At 46.4% G+C, this 20905-nt stretch overlaps 1 protein-coding gene and 1 pseudogene across 2 annotated transcripts in view; one reads left to right on the top strand and one right to left on the bottom strand.

The window, feature by feature from the left end:
* Positions 1-20905, bottom strand: part of Golga7b (golgin A7 family member B) — a 36512-nt gene that overhangs the window by 3875 nt on the left and 11732 nt on the right. The window contains exons 2-5 of one of the 2 annotated variants that reach the window (XM_047552649.1): positions 16199-16306; positions 10935-11231; positions 9828-9968; positions 3627-3752 (exon numbers count right to left, since the gene is read on the bottom strand). In XM_047552649.1, coding sequence (XP_047408605.1) covers positions 3627-3752; positions 9828-9968; positions 10935-10946 — 279 coding nt within the window. In that variant the 5' untranslated portion in view covers positions 10947-11231; positions 16199-16306. Of the gene's footprint in view, positions 1-3626; positions 3753-9827; positions 9969-10934; positions 11393-16198; positions 16307-20905 lie in introns of those variants that run through there. The other variant, XM_047552650.1, reaches the window with a different exon arrangement.
* LOC124984702 (cytochrome b-c1 complex subunit 7-like) lies at positions 5596-5922 on the top strand (annotated as a pseudogene).

Raw genomic sequence — 20905 nt, 5'->3', positions numbered from 1 at the left:
CAGGAAGCCAAGTCCAGTCCAGACCTGGTCATCAGCTACTTTTGCAACCTTGACTAACCACTTACCCATACTAGTCTCTTCATTTTCCTCATCTATAAAATGGAATAAGAATGGCTGTTTGACCTCCCTTAGGAACAGGAGACTCCTGTGATATTCCAGATGTTTTCTGCAGAAACTCAGACAAGTGTTCTAGTGACTTTGTCACTTTCCTTTTTGATGGTTGTACCAGAGTTCAGGACCAAAGTCCTATGGTTTCTCCATGTCTCTATGTGCTCCAACTGCATGAGACTGATCAGGTAAGACCACAGGAGAGTCTTTCTGGAAGGAGGCATTCCCTCCTAGCTAAGAGGTCACCCAGCACAGCACAGCCACACGTAAGTGGACAACCAAGAAGATGTCCTCTCCTGCACCTGGAATAATAATAGCTAATCCTTATTAAGCACTTTCTGTGTACTGAGCATTTTTTTTATACTGGGGATTGAACCCAGGAGTGCTTAACCACTGATCCACATCCTCAGCCCCACTTCTTTTAATTTTTTTATTTTGAGACAAGGTCTTGCTAAGTTGCTTTTGGCCTCACTAAGTTGTAGAGGCTGGCTTTGAACCTGTAATCCTCCTGCCTCAGCCTCCCAGGAACTGGGATTACAGCAAGTACCACTGTGCCCAACTGTGCTGGGCATGTTTTATGCCCTCTCATCAAACCTTCCTAATAATTCTATCAGAAAAGTCCTACTGTCATGGTCATTTTATAAATGAGGGTTGCTCTATGGTCCTGAAACTACATGGACCCAGTGCTCTGTGTCCCAGACCACAGAGAAAATTTTGCCCATCTGGTCCATGACCCAAGCCCTGCCCCTCTACTCCGGGAGTCATCCTGCCCAAAAGGATAAGCATGCTGAGAATGAAGCCCACATGACTTTTCCAGGGCTGCTGGGGGTCAGATCGGCCTTATCACTCACTGGCCTCCCTGTCTGACTCCTGCCATAATTTCCTGTTGAAGTTGAGTCAGGCCATACCTTCCAGTCTTCTCACGTCTCTCCAAGTAAAATCCAAGAAGTCCTTACAATGTCTACCAGGCCCTCATAGCCTGGTCCTGCCACCCCATTGAGCCCACCTCCTACGATCCTCCACACCCCTCGCCTGCTTCTTGTAAATGTCTTGGCCCTTTGTGCCTGTGCGCTCAGCTGCAGCACTCTCCCTGCGTACCCCAGGGCTCACCCCTTACTTCCCTCCAGTCTCCTGAACACTCACCTCTCCCCAGCACACCCTACCCCTGGGAACCCTCCCTTCTTCTAATAGTTGTTACCACCTGAGTTACTATGTGTTTATTTGCTTTCTTTTTTAATTTTCTGTACTATCTAATAGAAAATAGACCACAATTCCACTCCTCTATCCCTAGGGCCTAATACATAGCAGGTGCCTGATAAATACTTGAATGCTACGCCTACTTGTCCAAGCTCCCACAGCTCTGACCCCAGAGCCTGTACTCTTCACCACAACCCTTCACCTGCAAGGTCGTGTTGAATTCAGCTGAAGTCCACATGTCAATAGCCCCATTTTTCCCACTCTTCAGAGTACCTCTTTCCCCCTCACCCTGACAGGGCCGGAAACCCATCACACAGTTTAGGGAGTCTCTACACCCGTCTAGGATGAAATCTGTCCCCAAGAATAGTGAGATGCTTTGGGTTCTCAGCCATTGCCCCCACACAGGCCTGGAGGGAACACAGAGAAAATTTTGCCCATCTGGTCCATGACCCAAGCCCTGCCCCTCTACTCCGGGAGTCATCCTGCCCAAAAGAATAAGCATGCTGAGAATGAAGCCCACATGACTCTTCCAGGGCTGCTGGGGGTCAAATCGGCAACAGCCTGGCCTACCTCACCTCCCCACACCCATTCAGATTCGCCTGGGTTTCTGAGTGGAAGGAGTAGGACCTGCCCTCTCTCCTCCCCCAATCCCAGGCCAGTTCTAAGGCAGCCTTGGGACAGGGGCTGCATCACCCCCAAAACAGGAACAGAACTCCCCAGCTAATGTTTCACAAGCACCTATGGTCCTTGAGGCTCCCCAGTGCCTGTTCTGGAGGACATGGCTGAGAACAGAGCCCTTGACTGCCTTGATGGCACTCAGCAGACAGAGGTGGAGCTGCCGGCTCTCCCCTTTGCACAAGGTAGGGAGGAGGAAAAGGAAGCCCTCCCCTGCACTATTCCTTTGGGTCCCTAAGCCTTTCCTGCCACAACTCTGATCACATCTAATTTTGTCTATACCCATTGCAGATGCCATCGCATCAGTAAGAAAATCAGAGTCATGTAGAAAAGCAGAGTGGCAAGGCCCCAGGCCTTTCTGTTGCTTTCTAACTTAGGTATGTCATGTCCTCTTTCCAGTCCTTACTTTCCTAGAGAAAATGAACTGATGTGATGCTTCTCAAGTTTTAATGCATAAATACATAACCAAAGGATCTCATTAAAATGCAGATTCAGATGCAGGAGATGCAGGAGATCCAAGGTGGGCTTTGAGATCTTGCACTACTGATGAGCCCCAGATGGGAGTGGTGCTAGGCTCTGGCAGCACACTTAAACATCTGAGCAGGTTTTGAAGCCTATAGTGCCCAGGTCTCATCCCCAAGAGATTCTGATTCACATAATCTGCAAAGGAGGTCAGAGCAGCAAAATCTGTCACTGCCCTACCCTACCCAATCTGATACCTTCAAGGTAGCTTGCTCCAAAGCTCCCAGGTGACCCTAATGTGAGAAGAAGCACTATGCCAGCAACCCTCAAAGCATGAACTATGAATCACTCAATTCTACTTCATCTGGGAATTCCTCACTAAAAAGTAAAATACAGACAGGCATGGTGGTGCACACTGCAATCCCAGCTGCTTGGGAGGCTGAGGCAGGAGGACTGCAAATTCAGTTAGCCTCAGCAACTTAGCAAGGCCCTAAGCAACTTAGTGAGACCTTGAGTTAAAATAAAAAATAAAAAGAGCTGCTAATGTGGCTTAGTGGTTAAGTGCCCCTGGTTTCAATCCCTGATATCAAAAAAAAAAAAAAAAAAAAAAAAAAAAATTCAAACAATTATGACTAAAATAAAATTTTAAATTAATTGAAAACTCTTAAAAATTACATTGAAAATTAAAATTTAGAACAATGCTGATGCCTGGGGCCCACTCCCAGAGATTTTGATTTTATTGATTTGAGGTCCAGCCTCAAATCAGGATTTTTTTTAACTCCCCAAGAAATTCTTATGTTCAGGCAACACTAAGAATGGCTGTTGATAAATGGAAATTCAGTCCAACAACTGAATCAGCATATCTGGATGACACATAATATCACCCAGTAGGACTTGGGAATTTACATTTGTTTAACAAGTTCTCGAGATGCTTCTCATGCTGCTGAAATTTGAGAGCATCTAGACTGGAAAATCTCTGAGGTTTCTTTGGAGAACTTCTATGAAGAAACAGTAAGACAATGTTAATGACTTTTTAAAATATTGTTCCATTTGAAGTGGTTGAACAAGTTATGTGTCTTATGACATTATGTGTCCCATGATCCTGGAAAAATATGCATTCCGATAAGATCCTCAGTTTGATTATCATGGCCCTGGGTCTCAAGTTTAGAGAAAGGCATCCTTACCCGGCTGTCCAGCTCTGGAGGGAATTTGGTCTGGAACTGACAAATGGTCCCATCGCTGTAGTCTCTCTGGATAAAGACCTTGGTGGCCAATGAGGCACTGCGCCGGAGCTCCTGCAGATTGTGGACCTGAGGAGATGTACGGCAGCACATGCTGAGGGTGATGGTCCTTCCCAGTTTCTCCTAAGAAGTTCCCCAGAGTATGTCTTTCGATGCTGAAACCAAGAAAGTTCCTGGCAAACAGGGAGGAGCTGGCCACACTGCATGTGCTGCAGGAGGGCCACAGGGAGGCAGCATCATGGAGTTTATCCAAGGAGCTGCTGGGACTTATCCCCAAAACACCTAAAAAAGTCTAAAGCAGGACCAAAGTTGAGCCAAATGACAGGTTCTGGAACTATCAACAGCACAAGAAATAAGATGGAAAAGACACTCTGGTGGGCACGCCTGTGCTTGGGAAGCCCAGCTCAGAATACAACTAAGCTTCAAGCCCTGAAAGGCGAGCTTGTGACTGGGTTGGGGGATGAGGACCCAAGGGACAAGCGGACCCTGACGTGCCCCTGAACTCAGGGAGACTGAGGTTCCAACCAAGTTATGACTGGGGACGGAGAGTATCTCAAATGATTTTCATGTTCAGCACTTCTCACCACAAGAAAAAGGGTCCAAGAATGTCTAAACTTCCCCAGAGAAAACTGTGGACAAAGTGGACAGAGGCCAGAAGTTGAAGCAATAGCCTTCCCTGGTGGGAAGGAGCGGGGTGATTTCTGCCTCTTGTCTTCATCTGCAAACTTGACATTGACACAGATCCTAGCATTTGAGGGGAGTAGGCTTGATTCCAGATAAGAACAAGGTTTCTCCTTCTCTCTCCAGCCTCACACTGGAGACAAGCATCCCACTAGGTGAAATATGCCCAACGCTGAAACCACATGGAGACCAAGCCCTGAAGGCAGAGTGAACAGACAGCCAGTTCATCCTGTGTAATTAAGCTGAATCCGTTCAGTCACTCAACTCTCATTTATTGAGTCCTTACTAGTGCCAGGCTCTGGGGATGCTATGCAAAAGACAGTCTGTGAGCTCCAGAGAGGATGACAAGTAAATATATAATGAATTAGACTGTGGCAAATGGTACAAAGAAGTAGCATTTATCCAGAAGCACTTACCCAATAAAGGCCCCCTGAAGCCTGTATTGAGTCCTAAAGGGAGGCCAGGGGTTGCCAGGAGTAGGGGGCAAGCGGGAAGAGGGGAGAAAATGCAACCTGGACAAATGAAGACTCTTTTTAGGATAATGAAGATAGCAGGACACAGTCTAACTCCAGTAGCTAGAGGCAGATCTCAGCAAGACCAGAGTTGGTGGTTTGCAGAGCAGACAAGAGCAGTGGGAGATGAGAGTGTAGAGGAAACAAGGGTTAGATCACAAAGCAGTCCAGGTTTCTGCTGATGGGAAGGACTTAAGATGGAAAATACTTAAAAGCTGGGGGAAAATAAAGAGAAAGTTTGTCTATAAGGTAGAAGTAGATAATTGTGGCATCAAGGTCCTGAAAAAATGAGAATTTGAGAACATAAGACTTTCCTAAATCCAGGTGAACCTTGCTCTAAGAGATGTGATTCCAAAGTATTGGGATTGGATTAAATAGCACATAAGCATCCCTCTAGTCTTAATATACCTTGATCTTGTAATCAAGGTTTCTGTTAAGCAAGTATACTTGACATCCGTTAGGATCCTGTGATAACTTTGAAAATAAAAATGTTTTGATAATATAAGAAATTTAATCATTAATGTACCTGTTTGATCTAGTTAGAGTTTCAACATAATGTTGTAATTTTTAGAGAAAAAGAAAGGATCATGGCCTTTCTCTGTTCTTTTAAAACCAATTTACAAGAGGACATCAAGGATTCCCCTGGTTCTAGAAGGATCATTCTGGTAGTTTTGTGGAAAGTGGGTGAGAGTACTGTAAAGAGCCAGGTGAGGGTCAAAATGGCGAATAGGCCTGCTGTTGCAGCATAAGGCCGGTGGCTGGACAGTATTCGAAAATGGTATTATAATAATACTGCAGGATTCAATAAACTAGGGTTAATGTGAGATGATACAATATATGAGGATGAAGATGTAAAAGAAGCCATAAGAAGGCTTCCTGAGAACCTTTATAATGACAGGATGTTTCACATTAAGAGAGCCCTGGACCTGACCATGAGGCAACAGATCTTGCCTAAAGAACAGTGGACAAAATACGAGGAGGATAAATTCTATCTTGAACCATATGTCAAAGAGGTTATTCGGGAAATAAAATAAAGAGAAGAATGAGAAAAGAAGTAATCATGTAGTTGAAATCTGTGGATATAGCTGTCCTCATAGATTTCTATGAAGTTGGTTAAACCTGAAACATACAATTTAAAAATTATTTCGTCTGCATATATATTACTTTAAATAAATGTCTATCATAATAAAAAAAAAAAAAAGAGCCAGGTGAGGGCTGATTCTCTTTGTAGTAGCACAGGGGGAACTCAAGTAGGCCTAAACCAGGCCAAGGAGTGGTGAGAATGGAAAGAAATGGAAGGAACAATATGTAGGCCATCCTGACTTGGTCTCAGCTTCCTCCTCTCAACTGAGCCTGAGTACAAACCATGTACACACATTTGTGTGCACTACCATGAGGGTGTGTCGAGTGACTGGTTAGCTATCCACCAGCCATTTCTTCCTTCCCTTAGGCCCACAGCTAAATTAATCCTCAGGCTCCCATGCAGTTAGGGATGGCCATATGACTGAGTGGATCTGAGCAGAAGTGATGATGATGTGTGTAGGCTTGACTCATGAAGACCTGCCATACCTCCCTGCTCTTCTTCCTGTCAGAGAAATCAATGGACCCACATGTTGAAGATGGGGGAACCATAAGTTGGAAAAAGCCTGGGCCCCTGGTTTACTGCCTGAAGGAGAGCCACCTGATGATTAGGAACCCCCATCTGGGACTTTACTGAGCAGGAAATAATCTTCTATTGCATAAGGCCATTAAGATGTTAGGATGCTACTTTATATAATACAGTCCTATTTCCTCTTGGCTTTGATCCATGGGTTCTTATAGCTGGCGTGGGAGGTCAACACCCTTCCTGACCCCAACAATATCCAGAGACTTCAAATACTATCATGGCTCTGGGTGACTTAAGATCTGTCTCTGTCCCTGGAAAGTGTGTGTGGTGGGAGGGAGGGGACAGTGCTTAAGGAGTTGCTAGAGGATGAAATCAGACACATCTTATGTGACATAACATTGGTGTCCCAGACCTACAAAGAGTACACACACAGCAGACTCATATTCAGTTAGTAAGAATGGTATTTAAGGCAAGAGAGGATCTCCCGGCTCTCTTCATCCATGGTGGCTCAGTTGTGAAGTACCAAGATGCCCTGGTGGAAAGATGGTCCACAACCCTGGGCAAGTCTACTTCTCCTTGGGTCTCCATTTCAAGCAGACACTGGAACTCCATAATCACTAAAGCCTCTCTCAACCCTGAATTCTAGAGGCCTCATCAGGGATGGTGAACACAGTGTTTTTAGAGGCAAAGCAGTACATGGGCCAGTTGGGGCCTGTGGCTAATTAGAGAACTCACACCCTGTCTCAGGGAGGCTGCTAATAACTGTCATGTGAAAGTGTGCACCCACACTCTGGTTTTTCAAGAGAAACCACACATCTGTACTTTCTTAGCACCAGATATCCTGATATTTAAATGTTTCCAATATATTTTTTTAAATGTATAAATACTAGGCAGACCAAGTAAGGCTCACCTGTGAACCAGATTGATTCCTAGAGCTTCCAAATTAGAAACAAAGAATCCCATGGCAGGAACCTTGAGCAAGAGCTAGAACCAGACCACAGGCCACTTGTCAGCTACCTAGCTTCCAGGAAGCAGGAGGGGGTTTTCAGTCGAGATCCATGATGCTTCGAAATCCTTCAAGAGGATCCTACAACATGTGCACACCTTCTCTCCAGGGGTTTCATAACTGACCCAGACACATGATCTTCCCTCTGCCTCTCACCTTCCTCAACACTGCCTGTCTCCTGTCACCATTCATTCCTCAGTCTGCTGGCAGCTGAGTGAGGATAAGACCTACAGGCATTTCATGAGGAAGAAAATCAGTGATGACACCCACAGGCACCACTTTTCAAACTGCAACATGACAACAAAGGGAAGGCTGCTGGAAGAGTGGGGACCATGGGTCACAGAGTCGGAAGCTTGCACCAGTCAAGCAGGCTGTGCTGGAAAGAGCCAGCACTGGAGTGCACATGAGCTCTCAGGTCTGGTGTGGCCAAGACAAACAGGAGGCCCCACCTGGCCCGTATCACCAACCTCATTAAGAGCCATCTCATTCCAGAAGAAGCAGGTGAGGCTCAAGAACCAGGGGATTCAGTTGATTCACCAACACTCTTCTCCCCAGGCTGGGGTGTGGCAGAGGAATAAGGATCATGAGTCATAGGCAGCCAGGTCAGGCCTGAGGAAGAAAAACTGGGCACAGGGCCACCCTTCTTCTCAGCCTACACCAGGGCCCAAGCCCAACCCATGGTCTGCTGGTTGTTAATTCCTGCCTCAGAGATCAAACCTCCAACTGCCCTGCCTGGATAACACTACTAGAGTGCATTTAAAAATCTCTGAGAGGCCAAACTCCACTGGCCAGAGTAGCCCCTCCCAACTAGGCACTTCCCAGTTGTTCCTGGCCATCTGGACTGTTTTGCAGGGCAGACCCTGCTCCCAGTGACACACATTCACAGAGGTTTGTTGCTCAGGAAATGGGCTCATTAGGGCTTTCCAAATGAGGTCAGTATGTGGCTCATGAGGTTTCATCCCTCCTGTGCTCCTCACGTAAACCCTTCTCTAATGCCAACTTCTAAGCAGAAATCATGGAGCAGAAAAGATCCAGTTTCCATTCAGAGACATTGTCTCTCTCCCCCTCCTCTCAATATGCAGGCTACTGGAACTGAGGACTTCCTCTTCAGAATCCTAAGCGAACAGCCATGGGAACTTGGAGTGTGTTCTCCTTCTCCCAACAGGTTTTTCCTGGTAATTTAAACTCAATCCTAATAGTAAAAGCAGCCTGGGGAGAATGACTCACCCCTGGTCCAGACGCTGTGCATGTCCTGTGCCTTGGCAGAGCCTAGGCTTCCTCCCTCAGCACTGCCACCAGATTCCACCTGAGGCCCGATCACGAAGTGGGAAATGTTTGTCCCCAGTTCCCTGTCCCTTCTGGATATTCCTCTGTCCCTCCACTCTTAGTCTTACCCAGCCATGCCAGTCAGGGGCCCTGAGTCTTCCTTCCTGGTCTCCTCGGCAACCCTCCCCTTGCCCAAAACATCATATCAAGACCCTCCTTTTTATTGGGCACTGCAACTGCTCACTGGATACACTCACCCTCGATGCAACAATAAAAGCAATGGTCGTTGAGGTAAAAGGCTCAAGTCCTTGTCCTAGCCCTGCCATTTTTTAGCCATATTTTCTTCAGTCTCCGCATTCTGGTTGCATCAACTGTAAAATGGGATAATGATGCTTCCTTTGGCTCCTTCTTGGGGATCAGGCAAGCTTCTAAGTCTTGGTTGTCTCGTCTGCTAATTGCAGATAATAACACCATCCTTACCCACTTCACAGGGTTGCTGTAAGGCTCAAAGGCGTTATGTGTACGATAGTGTTTTGTACACAGGAAAGTGCTATGTTCACAGAGGCGTTATGAGCAGAGCCTCTCCCAAGGGAGAGTCATGCATGCCCAACAGCAGCCTCCTGGAAACCTGGTCTCAACCTAGTGAAGTGAACCTGCTGGTTGAAATCTGTGGGCCACAGCAGTCCTGAGAGGGAGAGATGCTAGGACAGATGGGCCTGTTTGAAGCTGTCAGATCACATCACACCGATAGCCTCCTTTCTCTGCCCACACTGCTGACCCAGCCATGCCCATGTGGCTGAAGTTCCCCTGTCTGCCCAACACCAGCAGCCTCTGCTGCAGTCTGGCAGCACTATCTGGAAGGTGACCAGCAATCTGGCCATGTCCCCTGCTGTTCTTCCAGCTCTTCTCAGTATCTGTGTTACTTTCCGAGCACTCTGCATTCCTCCACTCTGGAAGCCAAGCTCCAAGATCTGCCCAGGGATTGCCCCCACACCAAGTCCTGGATGGTCAAGAGCCCCTGCTAGCTAACCCTGTGCCTTGTCACAAAGCTAAACAATGCCAAGAAACAGCACCTTGCTCTGTGGAGCAGACTTCAGTGGAATAACAACAATAGCTCTTGGTATTGATGTCATGCTGCTAGCCAGAATGCCCAGAGGCACTGCACAGAACCATTCAAAGGCGTCTGCTCTCCTCCTGGCTGTGCTCCAGTAGGGCTGGAAATGGGGAGACACCACAAAGGAAGTCAACATCAGAACCAGGGAGACCCCGGTGTCCTGAGTCCATTCCAAAAATTCAAAGGAAGAAACTTTCAGCTCTGCTGTTGACATGCTGTGTGAGTATCAAATGGGTCCTCCCCCTCTCCATATGTCAGCTTTATCACTTAGAAAGTGGGAACATAAAGAGCTTCCATCTCCCTTACAAAATGAAGGGGAAGAGGGGTAATCCTTAGGAGTAGACGGTAATTCCTGATCTCTTAAGCATCAAACCAAGATTCTTCCCTTAGGTAACAGGTCCCTTGTTTCAGCCTATAGGTACATCCTGAAGAAGGCAGCACCTCCCATCAAACAGGGCAAATGCGGACAACCTGGGACACACAACTCAAATGGGGTGGAAAAGCAAGAAAGGGTGATTCACAAGAGTGGAGTTTGGTGCAGGAAGCTCATTAAACCCAATCATTTGGGTTTGGGGTCTGAGGATGTCTTTATCCCGTCCCTCCTCTAAGGGACATGCAGATGTAGGGGTAGTCTGTCCTCCCTTAGTCAGCTTTGGATTCAGGAGCTGAACGACTGCACCGCATAGCAACAGCATCCGGCTGCCTTCCCTCCCCTTACGCATACACGCGTCTCCAGCCCTCTAGGGAAGCGGGAACCTTGCAGTCTAGGGGAAGGGAAAACCCCAGCCCAGGGTCCTGGAGGAACCCTGGCACTACTGCCAACAAGTGGACACTTCAGGGCCCAGGGGGTGCATGGGGAAGACTGACACTCCTGGGTGAGATGAGCCCTCACCTAGAGACCCTGTCTTCCACCCTACCACTCCACCTCACCGCCTCCCTCCGGACTCTACCCGGGGAGCCACCCCCACCCCCACCTCACTACCCCTCCCGACAGTCCGCCCCTAGCGGGGATTTGTTCCCGTGGTGACAGTAGGGCACTGCCTGCCGGCCAGGTACTCGCCCCTACCTCGGTAGCCATGTTTCGGGGTCGCTGAAGGCTCGCTCCGAAGCTGCCGCGGAGCAGGTCGAATGGGGCTGTCCGCGGTGCTGACTCGAGGAGCCGGTGGGCTGCGGGCGAGCGGGGGCCCGGGCTCTGTCCGTGGTGCTGATTCGGACGCCGCCGGCCCGGGCGCAGGTGGGCAAGTGGGTGGTTGTGTCCCGACCCGGGGCGCTGTGCTGTCCGCGGTGCTGATGCGGCGCTGGGCCGGGGAGGCGAGGCCGCACCGGAGGCTCCTCACCGCCCGATCGCCCGCTGCCACGGCTCCTGCAGGCAATGGCCCGGTTTATCTTTGACAGCGGCAGCGGTGGGGATGGGGGCGGCGTGGGGAGGAGGGGCCAGCGCCTCCGCGGGCCGGGAGGGGGAAGCCGCGGCCCCCAGACTCCGGCGCCCGCCGGAGAGGAGCCCCGCCCGCGGCCACCGGCTCCGCTCCCGCCCCTCCCAGAGGCCCCGCCTCTCCCGCCTGCCCTCCCCCCAGTAAGAGTGCCGGGAGCTCCGCGCTCGCTACTGCGGTCTCCAGGGACTTCCAGACCCAGAGGAGCGAGGCAGGAATGTTCTGGGGCAAAGCACTCCAGCCTGCGAGGGCTGACAGTCCCAACCTTTTCGCAGTCCACCACCGCGCCCCCACCCCGGCAAGTTGCGGTCTCTTTACCTTTCCAGCCACCCCCAGCACCCTGCTTCTAACCCCTCCTCCACCCTACTGTGGGCTTCCTCTTCTTCTTTTTTCTTTTTTCTTTCTGTCCCAATTCATCTGTGTGCTCCCCACCACTACCGAAGCTTGCATAGACATTCCCTCCTCTCCCCTTCCCTGTCCACTGTTTTGAACCCCATTAGCTAGAGGAAGATGCTGCAGACCGCAGAGGATCATTTCCTTTCTGTAAAATGTGTCCGTGCTTCATCCCCAGTCATACCATAGGGTCTGTTCTTTCAGGAAGAGCCAGAATGAAAACAGTCCTGGCCCCTACAGTCCCAGAGTTTACACACACCACTACTCAAAAACCACAGGCAGAAAGTGTCAAACCGGTATGCCCACTCTCTAAGGGTGGCAGCCTGGTCCTGTGCAGCCTTCACATTTTCCACAACACACCTTCCAACCAAATGGTCTATTTGCTTAATAAACACAAAGGAAACCTCAACACAAATGCCTTCTTATACACCCATAACACCCCTGGTCTCTTTGAGAGAGCTGAGTGTGTTCCTCTGCAGTCCACTGCTGCCTGAGTGTCAACAGCAGGAGCCCACACAAAGTGAAAAACAGCAGCCAGAAGACCTGGGCCCAGGCTTCTCCAATTGTCCAACTTTGGGCAAATGTCTCACCTCCTGAGCTCATGATTCTCTTTCTGTAAAATATTAGTGTGGATTTCACTATTTTGAGGGCCCTTTCTTTTTTCTTTCAAACTTTATTTTGAAATTTCCAAACATACAGAAAGGTTGAAAGAATAACAGAAAACTATATTATCCCCTGCTTTAACAAGAGTTCACATTTAGCCACATTTGCTTTATTGATACTTGTCGAATCAAAGAGTATTTGACTAGATTATTACAAAGTGACACATATTGTGAGGTTTTATCCTCAATCACTTTGCCATGTGTCTCCTAATAATAAGAGCATTCTCTGGCCTAGTCATGATATCTTCATCACATCTTTTTAAATTCCACATTCTCTCAGAATCTGGGGTAGTTTGTTGCCTCTAAAACACATTAATGGAAATTCCCCCAAAACTTTTCATTTTTAATGGCTAACATTTATTGAACACTTACTTGTGCCAAACCATATGCTACACACTTTTTATGTATTACCTTATGTAATCCTCAAAATTACTCTTTGAGTTACATGTTCTTGTTATCTCATTATTCCCTCTTTATAAATGAGGACACTAAGTAAGTTGCACAAAGTCACATGACCTGTGAGAACTGGAAGCAGGATTCAAACAGGCAGTCAAGTTCCAGAGCCTGTGTAGCTGGTCTCCTAACTGTATTGCCTTGTTCCAGTATCAAATCATAAACTGTCAGAGCAGTAACCACATCCCCAACTGCTCATTTTTTCAGATGAGCACACAGAGTCCCAGAAGATAAACGACTTACCATAGAAGTTAAAGGCAGATGTTTCAGTACATCTTATAGTTCAATAAATGACTTGGTATCATGCAAACCAAGACCATCTGTGAATCCCATGATGGTCACAGGTAACATAATGAACACATTATCTGTTGATTCCATGTACATCTAGCAGTTCCTCACATTTGATTTTTATCACATTAATTTGGCAACCATCTGAAAACTACTCTCTTCACCCAATGACTAGAGGCCAGGATGATGCCATTCAAGAAATCAACTCATTTTTTGTATATTTGTTGAACACGTACTGTGTACGAGGCTCTTCCAGGAAGTTTGGATACAACCTGACTAAACTCACAAAGACTGTTATTGAACTTACATATAGTAACGGGTTGACAATCTATAACATATAAGCAAATAAGTAAAAAATATATGTTGAATATGATATTGCTAGGAAGAAAAGCAAGACATACTAAAGAGATGGTGACAGAGGGAGGTTATTTTTGAAGAAAGAGTCAGGGGAAACTCTTCATAAGGTGAAATTTGGTCAGAGGCCTGAAGGAAGGGAGAGAAATAGACACATAGGTATATAAGATGATAGGGCCCTGGGAAGCAGAATAGCTCAAAACCAGTGTCTCTAGATTGGAATGAACAAGGGAAAGAGAGATGGGGATTGAAATCAGAGAGATAGGAGGAACCAGGTCTTATAGGGCCTTGTAAGACCTGCTAAAGGATTCTGGATCCTATTCAGGAAGTGAGTTGGCCAGCCTTCGAAGGTTTAGAATACAGGCATGGCATTATCTAATTGCAGGGGTTTTTTAAAGATTATTCTGGAAGTTAGAGTTGGAGGGGAGACAAACCAGAAGCAGTGAGACCAATTAGGAGATTGCTGGATTAGTTGGGGCAAGATGTGGTAGTAGCATAGAATAGGGTAGTGTCATGGAGGTGGTAAGCAGTGACCAAGTTCTAGATACAATTTGAAGGTAGTTCGACAGGATCTGCAGACAGATTGCATGTGTGATATGAAGTCAGAGATGACTCAAAGTGTTGAGGTCTGAACAGAGGAAGAAAGAAGCTTCCATTTGCTGATAGGGGAGACTAAGGGCTGAGTGGGCCTGAAGGTTGGGGAATGCAGTGTTTTGGTTATATTTAACTGACTTAGGGTTGAAGTTCAATGTACATATTATTAACAACTTAGGGTTGAAGTTCAATGTACATATTATTAACACAGTAGTAGAGAAAGATGGAATTGGAGACAAACCTTTAGCTGTCACCTGTATGTGCTTGGTTTTTTAAAGAATGACAGCATCTAGGGAGTAGAAAAGTCACAAAAGTTGTCTAATAACTGATCCTGGATCCTTTGTCATTTATAGGCTAGAAGAAAGAAGACTAGTGAAGTAGGAAAGCCAAGACAGCAGAACCCTGGAACCCAGCAAAGAAAGCTGGGAAGAACCCTGTCTGCTGTGTCCAGGCATGCCACTGACATGACATATGACCATTGAACTTGGCAACAGAAAGGTCCCTGGTGGCCTTGAGGAGAGTCATTTTAGTGATGTGGTGATGAGATCCTGATTAAACTGCATTTGAGAGTTAGAATGGAGGGGAGGAAGTAGAGAGGCTGAGCTTGCAGACTGTTGAAAGGCATTTTGCCTTAAAGGAGAGCCAAGAGGAGCATGATGGTGTGAAGAAGAAATGGGAGCAAGAGAGGTTCGCTTATTCGTATGTTTGCAGGAATGCTCCAGTGGAGAGGGAAATTGATGATTCCAAAAACAACAGGTTCATTGCAGGAGCAAACCCTTACTAGGTCAACAGAGAATGAGATCCAAGCAAATGTAGAGGGCATGGGTCTGGAGAGCATCTTGGCAGATTTTCCACCATGGATTGTGATAGAAGCAGTTTGGTAAATGGCAACAGATATCGGCTGGTTAGGAGATTATGAGTGTAAAGGAAAACGAGCTCTGCTCCTCGCTCCACTTCAACTAACCATCTTACTCATGCATCATGACCTTTCTCCACACATACATTCAACTCCTGTGTATGGAAAGTTTGCCAAATGCCAAGCTGGTGCCAGACTGCCCTGTGCATCCCAGAGAGTTCTTCCCACCAACATTACAGGACTGGGAATCTTGGACACTGGACCAAGACCATGAGCCAAAATAAACTTCTTTTCTTTATAACTCTCCTAGTCTATAGAATTGTGTCATTAGCAACCAAAAATGGATGAAGACAATGAGGGTCTGTGAAGACCTTGAGATTATCCATGCAAGGACAAGTGATCCCCTTCAACATCCAGCTCTACTGACTGGAAGAGACTTCGACAGCCTCAGCATTTCCCCCTTCATTGCCTCCAGTGGGGAACATCAATGCCGATGGACCTCAAGTCTTGGAGCTTCAAAGGGGAAGCAAGGGAGAGTGGGGAGAACTCCTACCATGCTGACTCAGCTGCGATGGGATACGATAGAATGGGATGTTCCCACACTCCAGTCATCTGGACTCTAACACTTGAGGCAGGGAGGTCTTTGAGATTTAATCTGACTAATCATTATTATCCAGATGCCTTGGGACAACCCAGTCCTATGCAGAAGGCCAGCTCTTTGATGTTTTTGTCATAAATTAATGAGTTCACCCACAAAATAACATCAAAGAAAATCTACTAACGAATTCACTGTTATCATCTTCCAATCTGCGGCTGCATTGGAAAGTCTCCAAAAAAGGACCACAGCCAGAAAAAGAAACCAACTGAAAGATTTGGAAATCCTGCTATCTGGACAGAGATGAGAGAAAAATGAACTCCTGCAGACGGCAGAGGAGCCAGGGAAAGAGCTAGCAAACCTCAGAGAAATGGAGAAAAAGCAGGAGAGAGAGGGAGATGCTCAGCAGTTAGGTCTGGAAAGAAAAAAAAGGTATGAATATTTGAGGGGGAAATTGTGGTCTGGAAAAGTCTTAAATGGTGTCATCTCACAGCACATTGTGGAGACTACAAGGAAGTATGTGGTAGGAAATGGTGTCTCTGGAGCCAAATGACATGGGTTTCAACCTCTGGCTGTTATTTACCATGTGATCATAAGTAAGTCTCATTCTCTCTGAGCCTCGGTTCTGATCAGTAAAATGGTGGCGTTAATTTTCTCTCCCCAGGTAGGACCCCTCAAGTACAGGAGGCTATCTCTAGACATTACCTGATTCTTCCAAACAGGGTCTTTCAAGAGGAAAATTGGAAAAGATTCATGGAGATGGCTTGCTGGAGATCTTCCCACAGTGATAATTCTTCCAGGTCCAGGGGCATCCTAAAGCACAGAAAAGATATCAGCCAACATGCTTCTTTCCACTCCGTGGGCAGTTATTGAACACCCCCTATATGCCAGACTGAAGGATGACCATGGGCTGTTCCCAACCCCCCAAAGACACCAGAATATAATCAAGTGATGACCTGTGCTACAGTTTGGATATGGTCTGTCCCCTCCAAAACTCAAATTGAAATTTAATCCCCCTTTATGAGAGATTAAGAAGTGGGGGTTGGGCTGGGGAGATAGCTCAGCTGGTAGAATGCTTACTTCGCAAGCACAAGGCCCTGAGTTTGATCCCCAGTACCGCCAAAAAAAAAAAAAAAAAAAGAAGTGGGACTAGGTGGTTAGATGATTGGGGCTCATGAAATTAATGGAGTAATGGATTAATGGGTTAATGGGTCATCTTTAGAGTTGGTCTGCCATTAAAGCCAGTTGGGCCAGGTCTCTCATGCATCCCTATTCTTTGCCATGTGAGGTCCTACACCACTTCAGGACTCTTCCAGAAAGAAGGTTATCACCATATGCAGTCTGTTGACACTGGACCAAGACCATGAGCCAAAATAAACTTCTTTTCTTTATAACTCTCCTAGTCTATAGAATTGTGTCATTAGCAACCAAAAATGGATGAAGACAATGAGGGTCTGTGATAAGTGCTGAGGTGAAGACAGATTCCTCAGAGTTGGGGTTTCAGCAAAGGTTTTTACAAAACTACCTGACACTTAGCATGACCTTCAAGGATTAGTATCCGACCCCCAAACAGCAGAGGAAGGAATAGTATGTGAAGTCAAGAAGCTTGAACAGTGCCTGAAAACACACAACATCTGGAACTTCGAACTCAAGGACGCAGCTGTCAGGCAGAAACAGGAACAGCTGCAGAGGCTCCAGAAACATGAATGGAGGGGATCTGATCTAAAAATAGTCCCAGAGCAGGCAGACCATGACACATGTCTGCAAGGTGGAGTCACTAGGAGGTGACTAAGCTAAAGGGGGGGTTGCCTGCCTTTCTTAACTTCATTCATAGTCAGCCCCTCCCCCAGGAAAAAGAGTGGGAGGCAAAGTTCTATAAGTAGAATTCACAGCTACCCCAGGAGACTGCAGATACTGGGATGACATCAAGAATTATTAGAGAAATGTTTACCTGTCTTAAAACAGCACCTGTGCGGGAGGCCACACAGAACATTCAAGTGACCCCCATCCTAACAGAGGCTCCAGAGGCACCATGGAGTGGCAATCAGGAATGATTGATGGCAGTCTCACTTCTATACCAAGTCAACCAGTCACAGATTCACTAATGACCTCAAACCATAACCAACTGGGGGAATGCTGCAAGGCTTCTGACTAAATTAAGGAAATTATTTCAGGAAGTAAATAGGCATGAGCATAAAAGGTAACAGGTGCTTAAAAGGCATCATTAATTACAAGTGCCAAGAGGGATCACGGAGTTCAAACCAATTTTAGCTGCAGAACCCTTTGTTCAAACAAAATCTCAGATGAAAGACAGATAGATAAAACAAATGAAAGAAAGTGGATTTGGATGATTGGAGACCAAACTTGCTGGCTCTACCACCTCCTCATCCCCTGACTCCCCAGGAAGCCCCCGAGGAACCTCTCCCCACGTGGAGCCCCTCAGGCTCAGCAAGATGGTTCTTAATCATCAAAATAACACATGCCGACTATTTTAAAAACCCTGACATACAGAACGGCTAATAAGAAGAGGCAAGAGGCCCCACCTACTCCTCCTTACACCTTCCCACCCTGTCATTTATCCTCCAGAAGAAATGACTTTTATTCTTTTAATGGTTTCTGTTTTAAACTCTTCTGATAGTTATCTTTATGTTGTTAAATGATGAGCTTGAACTTCTGTTTCTTGACATTAACTTGAGAAACCTTGCCCAGCTTTCTGCTCACTGACACCCTCACCTCCCAATAAATTTGCACTAGTTGCACTTAACTGTCATCATTGTCAAAGTAGCACATGCAACTAGTTTAAAATTTCTACAGGTACAAAAGGCTTATGGGATGGTCAGAAGCTGGGTCCAATCTCTTCCTTCCCTCCCCTTGTTCCCATCCTCCTTTCCACTCTGGTGGGTTGACTGATAGAAAAGACAACTCTATTTAGTTCCCCATCTTATACCTTTTCTATAGCACTAATCGCCTTTTCTAGCAAACTCTGCAATTTACTTATTATCTCTTCGGTTTGTCTTGCCTAAAAACTGTAAGCTTGGGAAAAGATCTTTGTTATGTTCATCATCCATGTATCCCAAATTCCTAGAATATGTCTAGCTCATTTTTTTTATATTTGCTGAATTAATTAAAGCCAAAGTCTCTGAAAGGAGAAAGAAAGAAGTGGTTTCTTTGAGATACTATTAGAACAAATCATTCTGCAGTTTATTTACTCTAAGGGAAGAAGTATAAAAGAAAATTTCATTTTGTAGATGATAACAAAATTCTTCAGGACAATGGGAGAGGTGCCATAACAGACAAAGACCTCCATTCAGATTTTCTTTATTGGCTTTGCATGTTTGGACAAGTTGGTCCAATTTTCTTGGAAAGAAAGTAACTATTTTCTTAGCTTGGTTGAGGCTAGGAAGAAGGTAAATGTGAGGTTAGCCTTTGCCAACCCCACCCTCCCAAGGACAGGTCTTGCTGTGGAAAGGAGAGACAGAGGGACTTCCTCCAGAAGCAACTGGGTCACCATGGGTCCCAGAGCCAGAGGCCTTAACCACAGCTATGATTATATTCTGGGTGCTGCTCTTGGCACTGGCAGGAAAGAGAACACCATCCTCACCCCAGCTGCCCGCTCCAGACTAGGACTCTCACCCTGCAGCTGCATCTGGAAGTCCATCTGTCCCAGGAAGCCTTTCTTGAACCATCCTAGCCACAGAGCTTTCTAGATACCAATCATATGCCTCTTATCTTCCCATGCTCTGCCTGGTAAACTCCATAGAGCTTCTGGAATTCTTGACCATTGGCCAGGTCACAGGGCTGGTTCCAAAGATTAGAATGTTTCCACAGCATTTAAAGTTCTACCAGCCATCTCTCCATGCCCTGCCTCCTTGTCAGCTCTTCCTGCTTCTGGGCCCCTTATATTTCCCTATACCTATTACTACTTGGATAAAGATAGTCACTCCCTCCTCACACAGGCCACAATGTCCAGGGCTCCCATTCCTCCCAGGCCTAGCCCATGTGGCCCTGCCTATCCTTCCCATCTCACCACTTCACCTTCACACTCTCCACACCTGCCACAATCAGAGTTGAATTTTATTCTTCAGTTCCTCAAATGTATCCTCTTCTAACTTCTTTTTTAAGTTTGTATTGGTGCATTATAATTAGACATAATAATGGGATTCATTATGCCATATTTGTACATGCACATAACATCATCTGACCAACCTCACTCCCCAGTACCTTCCCTCTCCCTCTCCTCCACCTTCCCCCAATCCTCTTCCTCTACTCTGCTGATCTCCTGGTATTATTCCACCCTTCCACCCTTCCCCTCCTCCTCATCTGCCTCTTCACTTGGCTAAATTTCTTCAGGTCTTAATTTAAAATTTTCTTCCTTGATGTCTTGATACATTTTGTGCTCTGATAACAAAATACTAGAGTCTGGGAAATGTATAACGAACAGAAATTTATTTATCACAGCTCTGGAGGCTGCTGGCAGGTTCTGCTTCCAAGATGGCACCTTGTCGCTGCATCCTCTGGAGGGGAGAAATTCTCTGTCCTCACATGGCAAAAGGGCAAGAGTGTCAAATACTGTGGGACACTTCTTTTATAAGGCCTTAATCCCCATCCAAAGGAAGGAAGCCTTGGTGACCTAGTCACCTCTTAAAGACTCTACCTTTTAATACCATCACGTTGGCCATTAAGATTCTACACCTGAACTTTAGAAGGTACACTTTGTTATGGTTTAAATCTTAAATGTCTCCCCAAAGGCTTATGGGTTGAAGGCTTTGTCCCCATTGATGGCACTATTAGGAGGTGGTGGAAATTTTAGGAGATGGGGCCAAGGTGGAGTAATTGGGTCATCGGGGACATGGCCTGGAAGGGGATATTGGAACCCTCATCCTGCTCTCTCTCCCTCTCTCCCCACCCACTACTCCTCTGCTTTTCTGAGTGCCATGAGGTGAACAGCTTTCCTCTGCTACATGCCTTCACCATAATATTGTGCCTCACTATAGGCCCAAAAGCAACCATCAACTGATACCTATGAAACCATGAACCCAAATAAATCTTTCCCCCTTTTATGTTTTTATCTCAGTTGTTTGTCACAGCAATGGAAAACTGACTGATATATACATTCAAACCATAGTACCTAGGGAAACCCTCCACAACAGCTTAGCCATGTTTAGTGCCCCTGTTATGAGCCCCCTATACCTATGCTGCAGTGTATTTCCTGTCTTCCCTGTTAGACCTTAAGGCCCTTGAGGGAAGGAAACTTGTCTCCTCAGTTGCATTCCCAGGGCCTAGAATGGCACATATGGGACTATGGAACATAGTAGATGCTCAGTCAATGCTTGTTCAGGGAGGTAGGCTGACTCACAGCCATTTACCAGTCTGCACCCTCAGATTGGGAAGAGATGAGGTTCCAATCGAGAA

The sequence above is a fragment of the Sciurus carolinensis genome, chromosome 5, assembly GCF_902686445.1.
Source record: "Sciurus carolinensis chromosome 5, mSciCar1.2, whole genome shotgun sequence".
In the NCBI taxonomy this organism is placed as follows: Eukaryota; Metazoa; Chordata; class Mammalia; order Rodentia; family Sciuridae; genus Sciurus; species Sciurus carolinensis.
Note: the sequence above shows the minus strand (reverse complement) of the source record. Positions and strands in the feature narration are given on the sequence as shown.